Source organism: Henckelia pumila, chromosome 4 (genome assembly GCF_033568475.1).
Source record: "Henckelia pumila isolate YLH828 chromosome 4, ASM3356847v2, whole genome shotgun sequence".
NCBI classification, from domain to species: domain Eukaryota; kingdom Viridiplantae; phylum Streptophyta; class Magnoliopsida; order Lamiales; family Gesneriaceae; genus Henckelia; species Henckelia pumila.
Genome location: NC_133123.1, coordinates 121302537 through 121329942, shown reverse-complemented (window position 1 = coordinate 121329942; position 27406 = coordinate 121302537). Strand labels below are relative to the sequence as shown.

Genomic DNA, 27406 nt, shown 5'->3' with positions numbered 1-27406 from the left:
ACACAAACTTCATCAATTTTTTCGCTACAATTCACTGGTCTGACATAAGTGCTTAAAAAAATATACGGTTCAACCTATGGGTTCTCATATCAAGTCAAGAGCCAAAACAAAAAAAAAATCACAAAAATCATAACTTCATATCATCATTGGCTCTCATTCAATATCCTACTTAACATGCATGCAAACAGACACAACAAATAAAATGCAGCAGACAAAATGACTACAAATGCAACACAAACATGACACCCAATATAATAAACTAGTCCACCCCCCCCCCCCCCCCCAATACTTATCCAAAGCATTGTCCTCAATGCTTTAGATACCATGAACACAATGCAAAACAAACATAAACACAATGAAAACAAAAATAACACTCCCCTGGTTATAAATTCGTCCACTTTTTTCTCGGCAGTATCAGCTGGGACAATAACAGTAGGTTGGGTATATCGGCAGGCATGGCAACTGACATGAGAAAGAAGCAAGCAAAAATCAAATAAACATAAAAATAAACATAAACCAAAACAAAAATAAAGAGCAAAGGAAAGAATACTGGGTTGCCTACCACCTGTTCTTGTTCCTCTTTGATCAAAAAACTGTATAGGCTCGATTTCTTCAGACATCTGACCCTGCAAACAGTCATCAACACTTTCATGAGTCACACCAATAAAATGCACAGCAGAGCAATTGGTTTTTAAAATACTAAAGTCGGCTAAAGATAGCCCAAATTTCAATTCTAAAAAAAAATTCCACGCTACTTTAGGCTCGCTCGAGCGGTAGAAAATCCCGCTCAAGCGAGGTATGTTCTGCCTCAGATTTCTGCACAACACAGCATAAACGCAGATGCGCAGCTTCTCTTTTCCCTTCAACGCGCAGCTGCGTTTTATTTCCTGCAGATGCGCCTCGTTCATTCCTCGTTTGCGCATATGCGCATTGTGGCACGCAGAAGACCCTCCCTTGGTTCTTCACTTTTCACGCAGCTGCTCCATCTTCTTGCGCAGAAGCGTCTTGCTTCTTTCTTTAACGCGCAGCTGTGCTTTCTTTCATGCCGCTCCTTTTCAATTCTTCAAAGTGCAGCTGCTCTAATTCATGCTCAAAGGCGCTGAACTTCATTTCATTCTTTCACGGTTTGTGCGTATGCTCCTCTCCCAAGTGCAACAGTTTCTCTTCTCCACCAAAAATGCTGAGTTTCCGTCATTGTTCTGTAAATAAGCCAAGGAAAATGATGTGAAGATAAAGTGCACGAAATAACATAAAATAAACTAAAACACAAAACATATGCATACAAAATAAACTCAAACACCAAACAAAATGATGCATGAAAACATAATTATCAATTCCCCCATGCTTAACTCTTGCTCGTCCTCGAGCAAGACAAACAATGCAACAAACAACAAAGTAGGAACAGTTCATGAGAATTTGCCCCAAAGAAGTCACATGCCAAATTAAAACACCCTCGACTCTCCACAATACACCATCGGTTTAATGTGAATGTGTGTGTGTTTGTGTGTGAACTGTCATTCCAGTTGCATGCAACTTTTAGAGAATCTGTTTTAAGACTGCTTAGCGACCTAATAACACATCAGTGCAAGAGTAATTCGCATGAATCCATTCCTTCCAACGACCTCTAACCTACACACCTCCCTTGAGATTATTATTACGCACCACCAGATTTTGCACCCGACATTTTATGCCCCAATAATTACCCGCAAACTTAGCTATAATTGTGATAGGATTCGAATTTCAATCCCCTCGTTTATAGCCTGAATGGAGCAACAATCCCATTGAACCCGCAAAATTAGCTTCTAACTAGGAGAATAGGATTTCAATCCCTTGTCAGAAACCCGGATGGAATTGCTATTAATTTTCAAAAAAATAAATTATTATTTTTAAGAAAATTAACCCCATTTAATCCGCATACTTAGTCAAGGACAAGGTAATTAGGATTTAAATTCCTTGTTCATGAACCGAATGGATTTTAATTTTTCACAAATTTTCATCTATTTCACTTTTTCAAAATTTTTGGTGCGCCCAAGATTATAAGTGCAATTGTTAGAGGATCAATAGAATTCACAGGACACAATTAAGATCACTAAACACCTAGTATCGTACAATGGTCAAGCAGACACAAACTTCATCAATTTTTTCGCTACAATTCACTGGTCTGACATAAGTGCTTAAAAATATATACGGTTCAACCTATGGTTTCTCATATCAAGTCAAGAGCCAAAACAAAAAAAAAATCACAAAAATCATAACTTCATATCATCATTGGCTCTCATTCAATATCCTACTTAACATGCATGCAAACAAACACAACAAATAAAATGCAGCAGACAAAACGACTACAAATGCAACACAAACATGACACCCAATATAATAAACTAGTCCAACCCCCCCCCCCCCCCCCCTCAATACTTATCCAAAGCATTGCCCTCAATGCTTTGGATACCATGAACACAATGCAAAACAAACATAAACACAATGAAAACAAAAATAACACTCCCCTGGTTATAAATTCGTCCACTTTTTTCTCGGCAGTATCAGTTGGGACAATAACAGTAGGTTGGGTATATCGGCAGGCATGGCAACTGACATGAGAAAGAAGCAAGCAAAAATCAAATAAACATAAAAATAAACATAAACCAAAACAAAAATAAAGAGCAAAGGAAAGAATATTGGGTTGCCTACCACCTGTTCTTGTTCCGCTTTGATCAAAAACCTGTATAGGCTCGATTTCTTCAGAAATCTGACTCTGCAAACAGTCATCAACACTTTCATGAGTCACACCAATAAAATTCACAGCAGAGCAAGTGGTTTTTAAAATACTGAAGTCGGCTAGCGATAGCCCAAATTTCAATTCTAAAAAAAAATTCCACGCTACTTTAGGCTCGCTCGAGCGGTAGAAAATCCCGCTCGACCGAGGCATGTTCTGCCTCAAATTTCTTCACAACACAGCATAAATGCAGATGTGCGGCTTCTCTTTTCCCTTCAATGCGCAGCCTTGTTCATTCCTCGCTTGTGCATATGTGCATTGTGGCACGCAGAAGCGCCTCCCTTGTTTCTTCACTTTTCACGAAGCTGTTCCATCTTCTTGCACAGAAGCGTCTTGCTTCTTTCTTTAACGCGCAGCTGCGCTTCCTTTCATGCCGCTCCTTTTCAAGTCTTCAAAGTGCAGCTACTCTAATTCATGCTCAAAGGCGCTGATCTTCGTTTCATTCTTTCACGGTTTGTGCGGATGCTCCTCTCCCAAGTGCAACAGCTTCTCTTCTCCACCAAAAATGCCGAGTTTCCGTCATTGTTCTGTAAATAAGCTAAGGGAAATTATGTGAAGATAAAGTGCATGAAATAACATAAAATAAACTAAAACACAAACCATATCCATACAAAATAAACTCAAACACCGAACAAATGATGCATGAAAACATAGTTATCATGTTTCACAACCCAACAATATATATAATGTGAAACTAAATTATATAAACTTCAGTTATCACATTTATTTGAAGTAAAAAATCCGGTTATGATTTATTCGATCTAGATTTACTATTTTTTCAATTTAAACCAAGTTTGAATACCCCTAGTTCTTACTACTAACTTAGTTTGTCTTTTGACTCCTTAAATAAGACCTTGAAACCCAATTGAAAATAAATATAGTTTTGATATATTTTCCTAATTTATAGGGTATGTAACCCTCTATGTAAAACTCTATGTACACATAACATTATCCATTTTTTTAATTTCAGCTAATTTTTGTGTTCATATATATGTGAGAATTTATACTATACATAGTAAGTTCCCTTCAAAACATAGTAAGTTCCAGTCAAAACATAATTACTAAAAAAATAATGATGATTAATGATGATGATTTTCGGTTCAAATTTTGAAATTCGATTGGAGATTATCATTATTTTTTGAATTTCAATTAGTTTTTTGTGGGTAAAAATATCCGTAAATATTATATACTGTTATGATATGATTTTGAATATAGATAATTATCAAGATAGATTTTTGGTTAAGATAGATATCTCAATCTTATATATCTACATAATTGTATCTTGTAATTGTACTTTATAAATAGGGATTCTCAGTTATGAATGAAATAGTTCTGAGCCATTCTCGGAACTCATTTTTCTATCTATTTTCTTGTCCTCTCTCTTTCATTATTAAATTTATAACACGTTATCAGCACGAATACTTTATATTTTAATTTATTCTCCTGAAGAACACACCGTATTATTGAAAATATCATATTTATGATATATAGACATTGATACTCCAGAAGTAGTACAATTTATAGTTTTTGTTGATGTTCTTGAAGCAACACAACTTTTTGTTTATGTTATTGTTCTTGAAATTGCACAAATTAGTTTCATGTTGATGCTTATAGCATCTATGATTTAAAATTTGAAATCTAATAACCTTCAATATTCTTAAAAAATATTTATTAAAGATTTAAAATGATAAATTTTCCTGAAGAATATGAATATCAAATATGATATCTATAAGACCTATAATCAAATATATTTCAATATTCCTAAAGAAAAATCAGATAAGATCTAAGATCTTTATAAATATTTTTGAAAATATTGATATTAGATCCAACATCTGAAAATATTCCAGGAGAATATTAATTTTATTATAGATATATATATATTTATTGATTACTTTCGAAGAAGTATTATATTATTTACCGATATTTTTGAAAAATATTGCTCTTTACATCAAATCTGTCAATATTCCAGAAGATTATTGATATAAGATATATCAGTATTCGTGACAAATATTTATCAAATATCGAAAATCTATCAATATTTTTGAAAAATATTGATTTTATATCTAAACATTCTTTAAGAAAATTAGAGCTACAATTTATAAATCTAATATCGATATATCAATATTTCTAATATATATTGATATAAATATTATAAATTTCCTGAAGAATATTGATTAAGACTTGCGTCGATAAATGATATATCATCTAAAAATTGTCAATATCTTGAAGATATCGATTATTGAATTTAAATATTGCTGAAAGATATTGATGCACGATAAAAAAATTTATCGATATTCTTAAATTTATTGATATAGTGCATAATATTTGTTAATGTTCTAGAAAAATATTAAAACAACATACAAATTTGTTGATATTGTCGAAGAATATTGATTTATTGTGAATTATAAATATATATTCATGTTGTTTTCTTGATAAATACATATTGTAATAAATATTTATTTATATATTCAATTATGCTCCAAAAGCAGTATAATTCATAAGATTTATATCGATATAAGATCTATCAATATTCATGAAGAATATTTTTTATATCGATAAAGATATATCTATATATATTCATGTAGAATATTGATATAAAATATAAAGATTTTTTAATATTTCTTGAACAATATTAACCAAAATCTAAAGATTTATCAATATTTCTGCAGAATATTGATACAAGATCTAGTATATATCAATTTTCTTGAAGAATATTAATGCAAAATAGAAGATGCATAATATTCTCAAAAATATTGATTTAAACTTTATCAATTTTCTTGAAGAATATTGAACCAATATACAAAGTCTATTGATATATATCATGACTGATATTGATATAATATATAAGATTTGACCGTATCTTGGAAGAATATTGATCAATGATTTAAAATTTGTTAATATTCTCGAAGAATATTAAACGTAGTACTCCCGATATATTTATCAAAATTCTTGAAGAATGTTGATTTGAGATCAAAATTTTGTCAATATTTCTGAAAAATATTGATCTATAATTAACAATAGATTAGTAAATAAAGAGTGATTAATATTGAAATTAATCCGATTGATGTGATTCATTCTCTGAAGTGAATGAACATAGTTTATATGTTGTGTCATGTGTAGATTAAATTTTCAAGGAATGTGATTTTTTTTTACTTCACTAAAAGTGGAATATATAAAGATTACAAAATATCGACATGAATATTTAGAAATTGTATGTTTCAAGTATTCTAAAAAAAATATTCATACTTGTAGCACGATAAATAAATAAAAAAAAATATCGTAATCAAATATTGTACTAGATGTACATTGATTTCTCATATCCCTATTTACAGAATAACGTACCTGAAGTACGTTAAAAGATTTTACAGGTTTCAATAAAATAAATTTGTGGAAAAATTGGTGCATACCCAAAATAATATTTCCATCCTAACATAAATGGATTTATTAAATGATTCAGAAGATCATTAAAGTTTTGTCATTTCAAAGAAATACTCATTCACCCGCAATGAATTAAGATATAAGGACTCAAAGGAGTCGATATTTATATTCGACATATGAGGTATAAGAAGTTACTAAATCGTACATGAAGTACATTAAAAGGATCTCTATCAAACATGTTACATAATTTGTGGAGAAAATTGATTACTACCCAAATTATGTTTTCAAAATAACTTAACATAGATGTATTAAAAGATCCAAAAAATCATTTGGTTATCATGAAAAATGACGTGTTTGATAGAATTTGAGTTTTTTTGGAATCCAAAAACAATATTAATTCAATATAGTATATCATTACAAAATTTCTCTAGAAAAGCTATAGTCTAGAAGAGTTAATATGCATTTCTTGAAGAAAACATGACATCATTGTTAATAATGAATATTTTCTTATGTCTCATAGATAAATATAATATCAAGACATTTGATCCAGTAGATATCAAAATAAAATTGAGTGTTACACAAACTCAATTTTTCAAAAATAGTATTGTATCAATGTTAGTATGATAAAATAGACATCACAATAAAGCAAGAGGTTATTGACATTTTAATTTACTGATATTGTAAACATGAAGTTTATTAATATCGTAAATAAAAGTTTGTTGATGTCATAGACTTAAATTTGGTATCGCAAACTAGAAGTTTACATATCAATAAAACTTATTGATACAAATACTTTCATAGTGTGGCATATCTGATTAGTTTTGACATCCCAATTACAAAATAATATAATAAATTATTAATAGTATACAAGTGTATTATCCAATTAACCAAAATTTATTGGATTGATAAATAAGATGATTCTTGAACCAAAGAACCGGAGAATTCTAACATTAATTCAAGAATTCTTATGTGTTAATAGTATAACTATCAATAGTTCAATTGGGACCGAATCCCCATATTTCTGAAATGAAAAGTAATTATAAACGTATGTCCACGGCTTGCAACCTGATGTTTGCGAAGATATTTACTGAGAATAATTTCCAGAATATACAATCAGTAAAAATGATTTAGTTGATTAATGCCTCCAATCAACTAATAGACCATAGATTTTGAAAATAATGCGTCATATTTTGGGATGTGATATGTTTTCTGCAGAAAATATTGTAAATATTATGTCAACTAATTATTATTAATTTTTTACTTTGAGCCAAGTTTTATGGGTTAAAAGTTATTGAATGTGTGTTAAATGCACTACAAGAAATCTCCCGAAGAGGCTGAAGACATGTTGAAAATACTTTGATTCTTATGACTCAGTATTTCGAATCAATAACAAAGAGATTTGCATGACACGATTTCTCAATTGTTGTTTAAGTTAAGCAATGTTTTCCAATTGAGGGGGAGGAACATATGAGCAAATTGTATATCAATGAGAATGTATTGTCTTTAAACTATAAAATGAACCCGATGTTCAGAGTTTAGTTTTAAAATACATTGTCTAATGTAATGTGATATATTAGCTATTTTAATTGTTTCAGTTGAACAATTTTTGTTTTCTCGCTTTCTAATTGGTTTTAAATATAAACCAATAACCCCTGCTCAAAAGAATGGAAAAATAACTAAAATGTCAAATTAAGGAGGCTGATCGTCTTGAAGAGATCATGACATAAATAATAGAAAAACCCCAGAAGAGGTTCTTGTATCTGAAAATTATGATATCAATGTCCCTGTAGGACCATCTCAATTGCAAGTAACTCTGAAATACATCAGAAGCTTGGTCGACCATTTAGTTCAAATATATTGTATATTGAGAGAAAAAATATATAAGAAACAAAAAGATCAAAAACTCCAGAAGAAGTGATTTGAAATAGGATCGATCAAATAAAATAAAGATAACATTATTCTTGAAGAATAGTACTTATGAAATCTCAGTATGATATCAATGAGTTTTCGTACGAAAAAAGGATGTGAATACCATAAAATGTAAATCTCTCTTGTAGCATGAAGTTTTTCATAAAGACTTGAATTTTACTATGATAAGCCAATTATATTGTCATGGTTGTGTTGATAAAGTATTTGTATGATTCGAAAAATCTCTGAAAGATTTTAAGTGTCAAATCAAATTAGATTCAACCTCCATCACTATATTTTCGATAAAGCTACATAGTCAATAAATGGAATAAAAATAATAATAATTCAGACACATGTGATACAATCGGATTAGTACTTCAGAAGAGTTTACTAAAGCTGTCAAGTATTTGAAATATAAACACGAGATGAAAACTTGAAATATATGAAGTTTTCTTTTGAGCCATAGATCCGATATTTCCCAAAAACAAATATGTTAATTAGTCATAGTACCAACAAAGTATTAAAATACATTTATATGGATATATTATATCCATTAATGAATGTTTGGTCATTTAAATGATCAAAATATCTTTAGTCCTGAATTACGTTATATAAGCATCAATCGAAGATAATGTGGCAAATCTTTTCATATGAGCATTGCCGATATCAAACTTTGAGAAAAAAAGATTCAATATCGGGCAACGACTTAAAGATTTCAATTGATGCTTGCAACAGGGGGAGTAATTCTTATGACTTGTTTAAGATTTTTCCCAAGTGGTATTTCATAATCATATTTTTGATGAGGCAGTCAACAAGAAGCAAAAGATTTCGTACTCTTTTTTCTTCACTGGATTTTTATCACATTGGGTTTTCTCTAGTAAGGTTTTAATGAGGCACATCCGTCTTCAAGAAATATTCAAGAAAAAATATCAATTGTTGTACTATTTTTCCTTCGCTCAAATTTTTATCCCACTGGGTTTTACTGACAAGGTTTTAATGAGGCAACACTTGAGTTTCCATGAAGTTTCCAAGCAACCATCTTGCCAAACAGAAATAATCATCTAAGGGAGAGTGTTATGATATGATTTTGAATATAGATGATTATCAAGATAGATTTTTGGTTAAGATAGATATCTCAATCTTATATATCTAGTATCTACATATTTGTATCTTGTAATTGTACCTTATAAATAGGGATTCTCAGTTATGAATGAAATAGTTCTGAGTCATTCTCGGAACTCACTTTTCTATCTATTCTCTTCTCCTCTCTCTTTCATTATTAAATTTATAACATATACGATAAAGTACCAAATTTTCGGTTTAAACATTGAAATTTGATAGGATGTTATCATTATTTTTTAATATCAATTAATTTTTGTGTATCAGTATATATGTGAAAATATCCATAAATTATAACAATAATAATAATAATAATATCCCAACTTCGGTTCAAAATTTGATCAGATATTATCACTGATTTTTTTATTTCAGTTAATTTTTTATGTCCATATATATTTGAAAATTTTCATAAACATGAAAAATAAATGTTATATATTACAATATATCAATTTTCAGTTCAAAATTCAAAATTTGATCGGATGTAATAAGTTGTTTTTAAATTTAAATTAATTTTTGTGTTCATATATGTGCGAACTCATTGGTGGAGGTTTTTATTTCGGATATTATAGAATAGTGATACACAATATCCGATCAAATATGTCATATTGAAGCGAGATATGAATTATAAATTTGATACAAAATATTGAGATATACGTCATATTCAAGTATTGTACTAAACGTACATCGATATCTCGTATCACAATCGTACCTGAAGTACGTAAAAAATTTATTGATATCTATCAAGTAAGATATAAAGTTTGTGGAGACTGCTGATGTCTACCCAAATCATATATTTCATTGTATGTTGATTGAATGTCTGAAAGATCTTGAAGATCGTTTGATTGACGATGAAAAAAATGATGTACTTGATATTATAGAATAGTGATACACAATATCCGATCAAAATCCAATAGAATAATGCCACATCATTGGTGGGCATGGTGGTGGGCATGGTAGGTGGGCACTTGAAAGAAACTCTATAGATCTAGATATATATATATATATATATATATATATATATATATATATATATATATATAATATCAAATTTGGTTAAATATTTCATTTTTGATCGGATATTATCATTGGTTTTTATTTTCGTTTAATTTTTTTGTGTCCTTGAAAATATAAATTTTGTACGATAATGTACGGATTTTCATTTCAAATTTTGAAATTTGATAGAATGTTATCACAATTTTTTAATTTCAAATAATGTTTGGGTGTGCATATATATGTTAAAATTGCATTTCAAAATTTGATATTTGATCGGATGTTATCGCTATTTTTTCATTTATTTTTTGTGTCATATATGTGTGAAAATTTCCATAAATGCTATATGATAATGTACTGAATTTTGGTTCAAAATTGAAATTTGATATGATGTTATTAATATTTTTTAGTTTCAATTAATTTTTTATGTCCATAAATGCTACAACTGATAATGTACCAATTTTTGGTTTAAAATTTTAAATTTGGTCGTGAGAATTCGTTAATTTTTTCGTGTCCATATATTCCATATATATATATGAAATTTTCATAAATGTTATGATAATGTATTTCAAAATTTGAAATTGATTGGATGTTATGGAGTACCAAATAACGAGTTAGGTTTGAAGAATGAAACTCAAGTTATGTTACTGCGGAACATAGATCATTCTCTTGGATTGATCGTGACGAGATTCAATAAATGAGAGGAAATAATGTGGGTCATAAAGTGGAGTGTTTATTCCAATAATGTCATTGACCCCCTTTTGATCTAAATACTTCCTTTTAAATTCCAACGAAAACAATATCTTTTGATTGTGGGAGAACCCTGTTTTTGGTCATGTCAATTGTACGTCATTATATCTAGAGTTAAGAATCTTAGCTAGGGATCTAAAAAATTTGATATGTGATTATAAAAACAAGAAAACTAGAACGAAAAACGTTTTTCAAAATTTTTAGAATACATTTTTTTGTTTTCTAATTGTAAAATATCAAATTCATTTAGTTTATTTATATTTTATTTATTTATTCAAATGCTCATACTTATAAATTTTAATATGCAATTATATAAAATAATATTTCGTGCATCGAACAGGTGAAATACTAGTAATACATAAACCAGGAGTAAAACACACAACATAATAGGGGTAGAGTTCAATTTACCTTAAGGGTATATATAATCATAATTGTCGATCTAATGATTCGATGATTTGTCACACAAATTTTATAACATTAATTATACACATATGTTAAAGATATATAGACTATTAGATCCATGATTTGTGCATTGTCTTAAGGGTTGACCCCATTAGTCAGAATAAGATATAATTTTTCATAATATATTAATTGGATAGGTTTTTTGTAGGGTGTTCTCATGTTATATATATATATATATATATATATATATATATATATATATATATATATATATAGAGAGAGAGAGAGAGAGAGAGAGAGTTCTTTTATGGTGCCCAACACTATATGCCCACTTCATACCCACCATGTACAATAAATGAGTTGACCGGTACAATAGATGAGTTGACTTGTACATGGTGGGCATGAAGTGGCATATATATATATATATATATATATATATATATATATATATATATATTAATGAGGCAAGTCGATCCGGCTCATATCTACAAAAATAATATTTTTGATAAAAATAGTATTTTTCATAGGTCGTGTCGAATAAGAGATCATTCTCATAAAATTGACTCGTGAGATCGTCATGTAGGAGTTTTTGTTATATGAATATCATCATGCTTGAAGGAGAAATTTCAAGTTTTCATAAAAGCACTATATTTTTATAAATATATTATTATTATTATTATTATAGATGATTATCTTATTAAAGATATGTGATCAAGATAAATATGTAAAGATAATATTTTTACAGATTTGTATCTTGTAATCTTTTCCTATAAATAGGGGTGATTGAGTTCAATGAAATTTGCACCTTAGTATTGACTCATATGATTGTCTCTTGTCTCAATTCTCTCTACTCATCTCTCTATTTCTATTATGATTTATAACACGTTATCAGCACGATGTTGTAACCAACTGAGAATGAAAATAATTCTCATTTTATTGATGCTATTGAAATAACACTACATGTTGTCAATGCTCAAATTTATGAGAGATATTCATTGGTGCTCTAGAAGTAGCACAAAGAGATATTCATTGGTGTTCTAGAAGTAGCACAATGAAAATAATTGATATATTGCTGCTCATGAAATATCATGAATATGTTGATGGCTATAAAGTAGCACAACATGATTTTATATTGAGAATTTGAAGAAATTCATGAATTCATGATATAATATATTGAATATTGAGATATTAAAGATTAAGATCTGATATAAGATCAAATATATTGAAAATCCAAAGAGATTTCTAGTTATAATATAGTATATTGAGAATCTGAATAGATTCATGATAAAGATGTGATATATGATTTCGTATATTGAAAAAGTGAAGAAATCATGACTGATATATGATATGATATCAAATATCTATAAATATCATTGAAAAAACTGATCTAATGTCAAAATATGTCAATATTGACATATTGATAAAATGATGCAAGATTGTATCAATACTGAAATATTGATAAAAAGATGCAAGATTTTATAATATTCATGAAGAATATTAATATAAGATCCAAGATTTGGAAATATTCTCGAAGAATATAATTTAATGCCCTTTTGGTTGTTGAGGATCTTATGAATTAAGAAATTTAGTACAATTTCTCAAAGAATATCGATATATGATCTAAAATTGTCAATATCCATAAGAAAATATTATTAAAGATATATATGATATATATCAAAAGATATTGACTTGATATCGATTCAAATCATAAATTTGTTCTTAATGCTCTAGAAGAAGAATGATATATTATGTCACTGTTTTTATGAAAAGTGACTTGATATTCAACCATATGCCAATGCACGATGATGTCAATAGAATGATTTATAACAGCGACTTAATAGCGACTTGATGTTCAATGATGAACTGCATAGGCTATTGATTCAAAATTATGAATGTGCGGTAATAAGATCACAACACTATCAATCGAAAAAGAAAAATAAATGTTAAACCCAATGAATTGGACCATCATCTATATTGGACAACGATGATGATGGATTGATGGTAGCCTATGCATGATGATGTCAATGGGTTGATTTATAACTAACTTCAAGTCATTTTATTTATTGAACTAATTTATTTTTTGTAAATGTAAATTTAATTTTTATTTTTGTTTAAACTAAATTTTGGAAAACTATAGCATGTGTTTTGATTAACATAAATTATTTTGATGATATAAAATAAGATCTACAAATTTTGTGAATCTATTCTATTGGTCAATATATTGCATTAAATATTAATTATGCAATTTGATGATTTGAGAATTTTTATATTTTAAGGATATATTGGGTTGTTACATCTTTATTCCATAAAATTTGATTATGGATTTTAAATTCCTCAATTTTGATTGTGAATATAAATTTTAAATTTTTTCAAAATAATTTGATTAAGCTATCACTTTTTAAATGAATGATAGAGTATTTTTATCACATGTTATTATCTTACATGTAGAAACATGAATTTAATGTAAAATGACATTCGTGATAGATTAAATGTCATTATTAAAGGTAAAAGATCTACTTGGTGCGTACAAGAATTTGAAAAAGAATACAAATTCAATATGAAATGATATTCGTGATAGATCGAATGTCACTGTTGAAGGTAAAAGATCTACTTGATGCATACAAGAATTTGAAAAGGTACGTCTGATTTTTCGATTTCAAATATTTTATTATAATATCTTATTTATAGTAATTTGTTCAAGAAAAGACAATTAAGAAAGTTGTCTGATTAATGTGGTCTATTCTTTTAAGTGAATGTGACAGTGCCAATTAACACAGTTGATACACTGTAGTTTAATTCTTTAAGGAAGAATATGTCATATTGAAGCGAGATATGAATTATAAATTTGATACAAAATATTGAGATATATGTCATATTCAAGTATTGTACTAAACGTACATCGATATCTCGTATCACAATCGTACCTGAAGTACGTAAAAAATTTATTGATATCTATCAAGTAAGATATAAAGTTTGTGGAGACTGCTGATGTCTACCCAAATCATATATTTCATTGTATGTTGATTGAATGTCTGAAAGATCTTGAAGATCGTTTGATTGACGATGAAAAAAAATGATGTGCTTGATATTATAGAATAGTGATACACAATATTGACGTATATGAAATTTTGAATCTAGTGGATATTGATTTGGTTTAAATAGTATATTACAAATCAATATTTCTAAAAGTGCTAAAGAGCTACAAAAGTATCATTGATACAAATACATTCAGAGTTTGGCATAATTGATTGAATTGAGCATTCAAATTATATAAATAGTTGAAAAACTATTGATAGTGCACAAAGATGTTAATGAATAAACCAAAAGTTCTTGGATCGATAAATATAGATGTTTTTGAATCAAAGATCCAGATGATGTTATGAATTCTTATTGGCTTATCGAAATTGATATAACTATCATAAAAGCTCAAATTGGTAGAAATCCCCATATTATCTGAAAGATTGGAATGAATAAATAACGTGGGCCCACGAAGCGCAACATGATGTTTGCGAAAATACGTATTGAGAAAAACTTCCAGAATATATAATCAAGACAAGCTTGATCAAAAAAGAGGATATGCATATCAATTTTATGATTATAAATATGTTGGTTTAGTTGATTTATTTTGTCTCCAATCAACTATTAAACTATGAAAATAAATGTGTCATATTTGGGGATATCTGAAATATATGTTGTAAATATTATGTCAAATGATTATGTACTGGAAGTTAATGTTTGTGCGAGAAATGCACTACAATAAATCTCTTGAAGAGATTGTAAATATGTTGGAAATAAATTGGATCTTTTGATCAATTATTTTTAGCAATGAGATTTTATGAAGCGAAATTCTCATTTATTATTTTTGTAAAACAATGTTTCCAACATTGAGGGGAGAAAATAGAAGCTACAAGAATATTTGAGATCGATCCCAATGAAATATAAAGTGAACATGATGTTCAAAGTTTAAATCTCAAATACATTATTTGATCTTGTGTATAAGATCGTTTAGCTTCATTTATGCTCAAGTTGAACAATATATAAATTGTCTTTAGTGAAAAAAACCCCTTTAAAGAAAATGAGTAAACATCTCAATCTGAAAAGAACAATGGAGGCTGGTCGTTATGAAATAAATCGACGTCCTGCAGGACCATATTTTATATTACTTGCAAGTAAATGAAAAAAGAACGCTAGAAGCGTGAACGACCAATTATTTCAATGAATCCAATTTGGATTATATTATTCTTGAAAGAATAATAATTATATTGAAAGGTGAGATTTCACAAATTATTTGGGATCCAAATGATATAAATATTCTTGTGTTTTGCTATTACGTAAAATGATGATTATTTTAAACTACAATTTGTTGAACTTTCAATAACAATGATATGTTGCAATACGAGCAAATTTTAGCAAAGTTTCTCAAAGTATTTCAAGAGGATTATGAGAAAATATTTGCACTTATCGTGGATGCACTGATTTGATGGTGATACATATAGAAACATTCTTGAAGGATTCGATGCTCAAAATATTGTTTTTGCCAACTTGAAGAAGAAGAAAAAATATTTGGTTTTGAAGTACCTTATATATGGCAAAATCAACATCTGAATCAATTTTTCGCAAAGCAGTGCATAAGATTGAAATATTATAAGTTAATAATTGAAAGTGATGCTTGCAAGAGGGGGATCAATTAAAGTTGTACTCTTTTTTTCTTGTCTATGATTTTTTCCACGTAGTTTTTCATAACAAGGGTTTTAATGAGACAATTAACAAGTATCAAGAGATGTCGTACTCTTTTTCCTTCATTAGGATTTTGTCCCACTGGGTTTTTTCTGATAAGGTTTTAACGAGGCGCATCTATCGTCGGGAAGATATCCAAAGAAAATATATGTTGTTGTACTCTTTTTCCTTCGTTCAAATTTTTTTCACGTGGTTTTACTGTCAAGGTTTTAATGAGGCAATACTTGAGTCCCGATGAAGTTCCCAGACATACATCTTGCCAAATGGAGATTTTGTGGAATTGATTGCTTGTGCAAATAATCATCTAAGGGGGAGTGTTATAAATATATTATTATTATAGATGATTATCTTATTAAAGATATGTGATCAAGATAAATATATAAAGATAATATTTTTAAAGATTTGTATCTTGTAATCTTTCCCTATAAATAGGGGTGATTGAGTTCAATGAAATTTGCACCTGAGTACTCATATGATTGTCTCTTGTCTCAATTCTCTCTACTCATCTCTCTATTTCTATTATGATTTATAACATATATCAATTATCCGTGAATTTCTATAATATATATATGAGATTAGAGGTGTCAAAACAGACTAGCGGGACGAGCCGACCCACAATCCGTCGCAATCCATCATTAGACGGGATGGGTCGGCTCACCTTTTAGGCGGGTTGGAAAAACACCAACCAACCCACCTATTTTAGATGGCGAGGCGGACCTAAGTGTAATTTGGCGGATTTTGACCGGCCAACCCGCAACTCAACCCAAGCCAACTTTTAGGCGGGTTGAGAAATTGTCAACCTAACCCACCGATTTTATATGAATGGGCGGATGAATCCGACAAGCCTAACTCATTTTGACATCTCTATACTATAAAGTAAGTATCCTTAGAACATCTCGTAAAGTTTTAGGTACATAGGACTTCATTTGTGTGGACCTTACCAAAGCCGTATGTCTAAATTGTAGTGAACATTCACCTGATACAATGTATCTAAAATGAAAAGTTGGTACATGAAATAGGACCGCACACAATTTTACAAGTAGTGTAATTTCAGAAATATGTCGAAGAAAAATAAAAACTATATGTAGAGGGACTCAATTTATTTCAAAAATAGCTTATCTAAATTTAGGTAATTTAAAACTTATATAATTCCACAATGAATTTTAGACAAAAATAAATAATTATTTCGGTTCATTATGAAAAAAAATGTGACTTTATGAGTTTGAATTCAATTAAAATATCACAATTAGCTTAAATATTATATTGATTATAAAAATATGATAAAACAAATAGATTTTTTATAAGACGTTATATTCTTAAAATGGATCGATATAATTTATATATGGGAAAAATTGCAAATTTAGTCAGGTATGTTTGCCACTTTGCGATTTTGGTCCTTTATGTTTTCACATTTCAGTTTTAGTCCTGTATGTTTCGTTTTTTGGCAATTTCGGTCTTTTTTCTTCGAAAATGCTGACGTGACACTATACACGTCAGCATTGAATTGATGCCATGTCAGCGCCACATCGAAAAAAGGACTAAAATTATCAAAAAAATAAAGATAGCAGACTAAAACTGAAATCTGAAAATATAGAGGACCGAAATCGCAAAGTGACAAATATATAGGACAAAAAAAGCAATTTTTCCTTTATATATGTAATGAAAAATTATATCATGAGTTGAGATGGTCGAGTTTATTCAGATATCTATTTCATAAAATTGATCCATGAAATGATATGACATAAGTTTTTATGTAAAACAAATTTCTTTATTGACAACACTAATAAATTTTAAATACATGAATCTATATTTTGAATTTTCGATGTGATTCAAAATTTCAAACTCAAACTCAAATTTAGCCACTTAACCCAAATCAATAAAAGCATTTTTACTTGTATCATGCTATATATATATTTATTTTCTTACCGAATATTTCTTATTTTATTTAATACTGTAGAATGAAAAAAGGTTTATTTTATCGTAAATTTACTATCCCAACAAAATTATACAATTCCAAGTTTAACCGATATATCACTATTCACACAAAAATTATTATAAGGCAGCTTAAATTTGTATAAATAATTCATATAGTTGTGTTTGAAAGCAATAATTTATATACTTTAGATTTAATATAAAAAAAATATTTATCGTGTATGTACATGAAATATATAATTTTTATCCACACAATCATTATACCTAAATTTATACAAATATATAGTTTAATAAAGCACATATGAATACTTTTAAAATTCAGATTCAACTTTTTTTAAAAAAAAAAAAATCAGATTCAACTTTAAAAAAACATTTATATTATATATAAAAATAATCAATTATTGAAGCTCGACCACTCTCCTTCGATCTCATAATTGTTTTCGGAACAATAAAAGAGAAGAAAAGGTTCCATTGGTGTACACAGCTCCAAGAACCCTAATCTTCTCCTTCTCGGTAACTAAATTCAATCTTCACTTCAGGTTTGTAGCCCTTCTTCTTCTTCACTCCGTTATTGAATCTCTCTTCACGAACGACGTTAGATGCGAATCAAGATCTGTTTCCTTATATTTTCTGTTGTGTATATCTGTAAACATCGCCTTAAACCTACTGTGTCGGATCTCTGCGGAAGCTAGATCCTGGTTCCCGGATCTCTACGCTTGACCGTTTCAAACTTTATTTTTTACGGGTTTTGAGTATTTGGTCCATTTGGGTTTTCAGATCGGGGTTTTGATTGGTTTAGGTTAGAGCGTATATTTGAAATTTCACCTTTTTACAGCCTCAGCTGCTGGGTTGACTGTTCTTTGGCTATGATCTACCCCGTTCGAAAGCTAGGATGTGATTTCCGATATATTCACAAATGTGTTTTTGATTTTCTGTTCTGGGTTTGAGTTTGATTTTACAAAATCATTCATTTTTTTTGGTTGAATTCATGATCTGTGAACTGGACAGATTTAAGTTTCTTATGTTTTGGGATTGATTTCAATAAGTTCAAAATTGTAGACAGGTGTCTGATAGTCATTGAGTTTGGTCAAATTGTGTTTAGGAATTTAGGATTCAGAAATTTTCAAGTCATAATCGATACAATTTGATCAATGTTGTGTCTGTTTCAACTACAGTGAGTTTTTTTCCCCTCGGACGGGATTATAGAATGATGATTCATTTATATTTTATACATTAAGAGTTGATGGAACATTTATACAAATTGGAGTTCTTTCCTTTAGGCTTATTTATGGGTCGTTTCACATTTTAGATATCTGATTAAGACAAAGTGGTGCAAGAACTTTTTCGCATATGTTTGAATTGAATTAACTCTTGATCAGTTGTCCATCAATGCCTGTTCGCTGGTTTATCTTCTTTCTTCATGCTCAATTAATTTCTGGGCTTGCTTTTTTGTCATGTGGTTTTGCAGATTGAACTCGAGACTATTATTGTTGTAGTTGTTTAGTTGGCTAAGATTGCATCTTTTACTGCCAGCAAAGTAACATTTAAGAAGAAATGGATGAAACGTCAGAGTTACCGAAGACCGATTCGATTGAAATTAGAGAGGTATGGAATAACAATCTGGAATCAGAGTTTGCTCTGATTCGTGACATTGTCGATGATTACCCTTATGTTGCTATGGATACGGAGTTTCCTGGCGTTGTTCTTCGCCCTGTGGGCAACTTTAAGCATATCAATGAGTATAATTATCAGACCTTGAAGGATAATGTTGACATGCTGAAGCTAATCCAATTGGGTCTCACATTTTCGGATAAAGATGGGAATTTACCTAATTGTGGGACGGGTACCAGTTGCATTTGGCAATTTAATTTCCGTGAATTTAATGTGAGTGAGGATGTATTTGCAAATGATTCGATTGAATTGTTGAGGCAATCTGGGATTGATTTCAAGAAAAATAATGAAATGGGGGTTGATGTGAACCGATTTTCCGAGCTTTTGATGTCTTCTGGAATTGTTTTGAATGATAATGTCCATTGGGTGACGTTTCATAGTGGCTATGACTTTGGATACTTGCTTAAGCTGTTGACATTTCGAAGTTTGCCTGAGACTCAAGCTGGATTCTTTGAGTTACTGAACATGTACTTCCCAGTGGTGTACGACATCAAACATTTAATGAAATTCTGTAACAGCCTTCACGGTGGATTGAATAAGTTAGCCGAACTTCTAGAAGTAGAGAGGTTTGGGATTTGTCATCAGGCGGGTTCGGATAGTCTACTCACCTCGTGTGCTTTCAAGAAGTTGAAAGACAACTTCTTCAATGGCTCTACCGAGAGGTATACTGGTGTTCTGTATGGCCTTGGTACCGAGGAGGGGTCCGAAAAATAACGAAGGAAATGCCCCTGTATCACTTTAGGCTTGTAGTACCTGTAAAGCATGGAAATCCCATGTGAATTTACACATTTGCAGAAAACTGTTGTTGCCCCTTAGTTTCCTGGGTTGCTTTTGTTTTTCTTTTCAAGTGTTTTGTTTGTAAATCAAGAATCCCAGTTGTAAAAGGTGACTGACTAATTAAGTGTTGCTATAATAAAAATCTTACCATTTCAGCATTAAGCTCCTCAGCATTTTCTTGCTTCTTATATTTGATACTCTCCAGCTCGTTTTCTAGGATTGCATCAACTTGTTTTTCGACCTATTTAATTTCTTGGAATCAAAATGCCTAATATAAATTCCCTGTCTCGCTAGTCCCTCCATCGGTTAAGTAAAACCATTACTGATTATTCAAGATCGTTCTAGTTTTTGGACATGGATGGAGAACCGACCAATGGTTGATAGGTGCTGACTGCTGAGTGTCTCACATGGCAATAGGTTGGATCTGTAACATCTGTTATCAAGACCATGGTAACTTATTTTAACCCATGATCGTGATAACATCATAATTAATTCTGATCGACAGATGTCGTCGATCTGACGAGTTTAAGTTTTTGGTTATTGATGGGTTATTATTCAATTTGACTTTCTCTCGGGCTCAAGCCCAATGACTCAATCCATTTGGATCTCATATTATTTATTGGGACAATTTATCAAGACTCAAAAATTCCAAAAAGCCCATAAGAGGCTCAAGCTCATATTGAAACTCTCAGACTGTCTATAAATAGCTCAAGTCCTTTCGTTATTAAGGTACGCACTCTATAGTCATATGCTCTAGTTCTCTAGAATTTTTATTTGGCAAATACTGACTTGAACATCGGAGTGTCTTCGTCGGGCAACCCCCGACGCCACTCACTTTGTTTTGTGATGCAGGTAACAACCCACAAAATTCGATCTTTGGAACAGTTTGAGTATTAATCCGGTTATTCAGATCTCCACAAGTTACCCCGATTTTCTCTAACTGGGTAATATCAATTTTCTGCTATATCAGCTTGGCGCCGTCTGTGGAAAATTGTTCACTGCATCATTGAGAATGCATACTCCACCACAAACATCTCAAGGAAATAATCACAATGGAGAATCACCTCTCATCTCCGAACCACCGCCTGAGTTTAATTTCACCAAAGAAACGTTGAAAGCCTTAATGGAAAGAATAGCCGCACGCGCAGCAACTGAAGCGGTCGCTCAGTTCGTGGAAAGCCGTCAACGCCGAAGCACCGACAAGAGAGCTCATAGAAGAGGGCTCTCATCTCATGACCCCGATAACAAAGATCCAAAGAAAACTAAGTCTAAAGTGAATGACAAAGATCTTGATGGGAGCGAGAAAAATACTACTCCTAAAGAGGGGGAAGCAAGTGGTCACACAGTTTATGACGTCTCTGACAAAAACAAAACCACTAATCCAACCCGTGGAGATGGATCTCACACATATGTAACTGGAGAGAATTTGTCAGCAATCTTGCCTGCACGACGGAGCCCGTTCACTAATGTCATTCTATCTGAAGCATTGCCTAAGGGAGTCAAAATACCCAGCCTACCTGAATTCGATGGAACTAGTGATCCTCAAGATCATATTAACAAATTCTACGCAAAAGCAGATTTGTATGACATCACAGATGCTGCTTACTGCAAGATATTCCGAACAACGTTATCAGGGCGAGCTCTCACATGGTTCAATAAGATGTCGTCCGAATCCATCGCCAACTTGGAGCGCTTCATCCAGCAATTCTCAATTAACAAAAAATATCCGAAAACAGCAGCATACTTATTCACAATTCTTCAAAAAGAAGGGGAAAGATTGAGAGACTATATTAAGATATTTACTTACACGGTTCATGAAGTCTCACATGTGAACCACGATATATTATCTGGAATAATGCAGCATAACTTGCATCCTTGAAGGTTCAAGGAATCTATAGCAGAAAAATCCCCGAACATGAGTTGCACTCCTCGGGAAAAAGAAAACGAGACGAAAAATACGATGAAATATAACGCAGGACAGAGAGTCATGCCAATCTAAAGAAACTCTATATTCATAGAGCAAACACCTGCAAGCTAAAATAAATTGCTTGTCGCTACTTTATTTGCTCTACAGATCAAAACTTTTACTTGATTCTCTTTTATTTTAAGTTTAATAATAAATTTACGTTTAATTTTTTATTTTTCTATTTAATTATATAGGAAGGAACACAGCTCTGTCAACGAATGCTTAATTCATACGTCACGACCAATGCATTTATTAAGGCTACTCATCCATCAGAGACTTGGCCAGCCCTATAGGACTACCTAAGCCACGATGCTGTAAGAGGTCAAGACGAAAAAATTATAGTCCCGGGATACCTCACCACCTAGCAAATAGAGTGGGTTCAGGACTTCCCCATGAGACAAAATCTTAGGAACTTGATCCACTCCAAAGTACTCAATGTTAAGCACTACGTTATTTCAAATAGAGTACAACAAAAAGTCATAGCGACTATAAACAATTCAAAAAATTCATAGTGACTATAAACAATTCAAAAAGTCATAGTGACTATAAATAATTCATCAAGTCATAGCGACTATAAAAAAATTTCAAAAAAAATCATAGTGACTATAAACAATTCAAAAAAAGTCATAGCGACCATAGACAATTCAAAAAAGTCATAGCGACTATAAATAATTTAAGAGGTCATAGCGACTATAAAAAAATTTTCAGAAGAAGTTATAGCGACTATAAAAAAAAAATTCAGAAGAATTCATAATGACTATAAAATTTTTTTAGGAAAAATCATAGAGACTATAAAAAGTTTTTTAGAAGAAGTCATAGCGATTATAAACAATTCAGAAAAAGTCATAGCGACTATAAACAATTCAAAAAATTCATAGCGACTATAAATAATTCAAGAAGTAATAGCGACTATAAAAACATTTTCAGAAGAAGTCATAGCGACTATAAAAAAAATTTAAGAAAAATTCATAATGACTATAAAAAAATTTTTTAGGAAAAGTCATAGAGACTATAAAAAAATTTTCAGAAGAAGCCATAGCGACTATAAACACTTCAGAAAAAATCATAGCGACTATAAACAATTCAAAAAATTCATAACGACTATAAATAATCCAAGAAGTCATAGCGACTATAAAAATATTTTCAGAAAAAGTCATAGCGACTATAAAAAAAAAATTCAGAAGAAGTCATAATGACTATAAAAATTTTTTCAGGAAAAGTCATAGAGACTATAAAAAATTTTTCAGAAGAAGTCATAATGACTATAAAAAAATTTTCAGGAAAAGTCATAGAGACTATAAAAATTTTTTCAGAAGAGGTCATAGTGACTATAAAATATTTTTCAGAAAAAACTCATAGAGACTATAAAAACTTTTTTAGAAGAAGTCATAGTGACTATAAAAAATTTATCAAGTCATAGCGACAATAAAAAATATTTCAGAAGAAATCATAGTGACTATAAAAAAAATTTCAGTAAAAGTCATAGCGACTATAAATATTTTTTCAGAAGAAGTCATGTCGACTATAAAAAATTTATCAAATCATAATGACTATAAAAAAAATTCATCAAGTCATGATAACCATAAAAAAATTCACCAAGTCCTAAAGACTATACGGAATCATAGCCCCAATGGGTTATATCCAATGCACCAACCACAGAGGTTACGTGAAATATACTAACTCAAGAGTTTTAATCGAAAATACTACTCCAAAGGATTGCAGAAAACGCATTCCCTCAAGAGATTGCTTAGAAGACAAAAATCTTTCAGGTGTTCGGAAAACTCTCCGTCGAAAATATTATAAATGGCGGTTTTAACACATCTATCGGAATAGCAGTTGCGGTCCAACACCCATACGTGAGCAAAAGAAATAACCTCCGTTATACCCCGCAGTCGGATTTTTGAAAATAGTGAAAATTCACTTATTACATTCACTATCATCGTTAGGTTCCGCTAGATCAACAAACCAGTTGGTATTTCGGTTCACCCTCAACAAGTACAATACCTTATACCAGAACGGATACCACACCAAATATATATATTTTTAAAATATATATGCAGTACACCTTTTTCACTACCATTCAATGCAAATAACCAAGTATTAATATTTTTAAAATATTAGACAAAAGTTGTAAAAGTGAGACAATAAAAATGTTGGAAAACTGTGTTCAGATCAATTAGAATTGATACCCGGTGCAGTGGAAGTTTAAAATTTTATTTTATTAATATGGAACGATTCCATATCAGGGTATCAAAACTTTACGATTAAATTTGTGTAAGTAAAACAAATAATCACTATTAAATATTTTACCTTAAAATCTCGAAGCGAGATTATGGACACCAACAGAATTTAATCTGCTCTTGTTGTATATCCCAGGAACTGATGAACGAACGTTTCTTCAATCAGGTCCACGAATAGAAAACAAAACCCTCTGAATGACTGCACTAGAAATCAATCAGAAGTTTGCGTAGAGAATAAACAGATATGATCTGTTAATTCAGATTGTAATTTTTCACAAAAACACAACCCGAATTTTCTCCAAAAGGGACAGAGGTTTCGAAAATCCCCTTGAATAATATAGGCTGAAATTCGAAAATTGCAAGACTGAAATCACACCAAATTTTCGAACACTGCAGTCCTATTTATAGATAATTTCTAGACTGGATTAAGTTATAATTATATTTGGACTCTAACTCCTTAGGGCCCATAATCCATAACTTAAGCCCAACAAGCCAAGCCCGTTGTTATAGAAATTAATATAAAATTCATCGTGACTCCAATTGATAAACTGACTTCACCAATGTGCACAGAAACCATTTCTGCATCTTTTAGAGTCAAGACAATTTTTCTGAATCCGAATTCAGTGATTTCCAAAAATGTCAATCCCTATGTCATTTTAGGAAATTTCACTCTCTTTAGTTAAGAAGTCCAACTTCTCTTTCATTAAATTTAACTCTTTAAATTTAACTATCTCTACGGGATTTTAGTAATCCATTACTTGTGTAACCCTCAATGGTTCAGGAATACAGCTAGCCGTGGGCTCACAACTCCTTGTGACTCGGAACAACAATTTCCGACTTACCCATCGAATCATGGTAAGAGCGCCTAGCAACATCGCCCCATGATTCCCTAGGTATTACTGATAGTGCCTACAAGAACCAGTAGATTTTGGTTAGCGTACAGTACGGTCCCTTCATCCATATATCCCGATCGAATCAACAACCATTGGTGCATCGAGAGTCGTTCGAGATTCGATAACTATGCATAACATCTTGGAGATCAAATAGTGACATCGCATGTGTTACTAGGATAACCCATTAACCTAAAACACATCATGTACTCTGGCCAGAGATTCGTCACACTAATATCTCCTCAGATCGCATAGGATATCCACACTCGCAAGTATGTGGTGAATCCTTGACAACAAAGCATCGACTCCTATATGTGTCGTAACTGTACCCAATCCCGACACCTGATGACCCTAATAGAGTCGGTAAATGAGTCAAAGTACAGTACTAGCATATAGAGTCTCAATGATGTTTCAAGTAATAAGGACTAATGGTGTACAACCAAAACCGCGGACTTTATCCACTCGATAAGTGATAACCACTTGGAAAGTTTGAATAGGGTAGTTCGATCATTCATCATATAAATATCCATTTGCATGCTTTGAACATCTCTATATTCCATACCAATAAAACGTGGTACTCGGCATCGCAAATGCTAGTCTCAATCTTGAGCGATCCTTATCCTTATTTGCGGACGGCTCAATTGACTAGGAACAGTTTAGAATATACAGTGACTATAAGATGTGTTTCATGATAGCCATCCCCATGTGCTACCACATCTTACATACACTATAGTATATTCAAGGTCTTTATCAAAACAACAATAGTATATCATAATATAACATTATGAAGAAAGATAAAGTCAATGCCATTATAAAAGTGTAAATTATATTAAACAAAAGATTATTTTACATAGAGTCATAAAAGCCCTTAGCCACAAGTTGGCTAACCGGGCACCCACTCTTTCAATCTCCCACTTGCCCTAAAGCCAACTAGTCACACTACGCAATCCCATTGCTTCGCGATGTTTGTCAAACAATGGTCCTGGCAAGGGCTTAGTAAGCGGATCAACGATATTGTCTGTAGAGGCCACTTTCTCGACACTGATGTCTCCTCTTTCCACGATCTCTCGGATGATGTGGTATTTCCTCAGTACGTGTTTGGACTTATGATGAGACCTTGGTTCCTTTGCCTGAGCAACGGCACCCGTGTTGTCACAGTACACCGGGACTGGACCAACAGCTTCAGGAATTACACCCAACTCTTGGATGAATTTCCTTATCCAAACCGCCTCTTTAGCAGCAGCTGATGCTGCAATGTATTCTGCCTCAATGGTGGAATCCGTTGTGGTGTCCTGCTTGGAACTCTTCCAAGATACAGCACCGCCATTGAGCACGAATACAAATCCAGAGGTTGATTTTGAGTCATCCACGTCACATTGAAAGCTAGAGTCGGTATAGCCTTCCAACTTCAATTCTCTCCCTCCATAAACCATGAATAAATTCTTAGTCCTTTGCAAGTACTTAAGAATATCCTTCATGGCTTTCCAATGCATTTGACCGGGATTGGCTTGATATCTGCTCGTGACGCTCAGAGCACAGGCCACATCCGGTCTGGTAGATATCATCCCATACATGATACTACCTATGGCTGACTCATATGGCACGTGTGTCATCTTCTCTATCTCTTCGTCAGTCTTGGGACACATAGACTTGGATAGAGAAACTCCATACACATAGGTAGATGTCCTCTCTTGGACCCATCCATTGAAAACCTTTTCAATATGGTGTCGATGTAGGTTGATTGAGTGAGTCCTATCATTCTTTTAGATCTATCTCTATAGATCTGAATTCCTAGAATATAGGATGCCTCACCTAAATCCTTCATCGAGAATCTACCTGATAACCATATCTTTGTTGACTGCAACATCCCTAC

General features: G+C 31.3%; 1 protein-coding gene across 1 annotated transcript; it reads left to right on the top strand.

Annotated features, from left to right (window-relative positions):
• The first annotated feature begins 18396 nt into the window (after positions 1-18396).
• Positions 18397-20595, top strand: LOC140864418 (probable CCR4-associated factor 1 homolog 7). The gene is made up of 2 exons (XM_073268592.1): positions 18397-18528; positions 19458-20595. Exon 2 carries the CDS (start codon positions 19544-19546, stop codon positions 20372-20374), a length of 831 nt encoding a protein of 276 aa, XP_073124693.1. The 5' UTR covers positions 18397-18528; positions 19458-19543; the 3' UTR covers positions 20375-20595.
• The last annotated feature ends 6811 nt before the right edge of the window (positions 20596-27406 follow it).

Excerpts from the sequence above, each read along its gene's own strand:
- LOC140864418 (XM_073268592.1), top strand. The coding sequence starts at position 19,544 with ATGGATGAAACGTCAGAGTTACCGAAGACCGATTCGATTGAAATTAGA.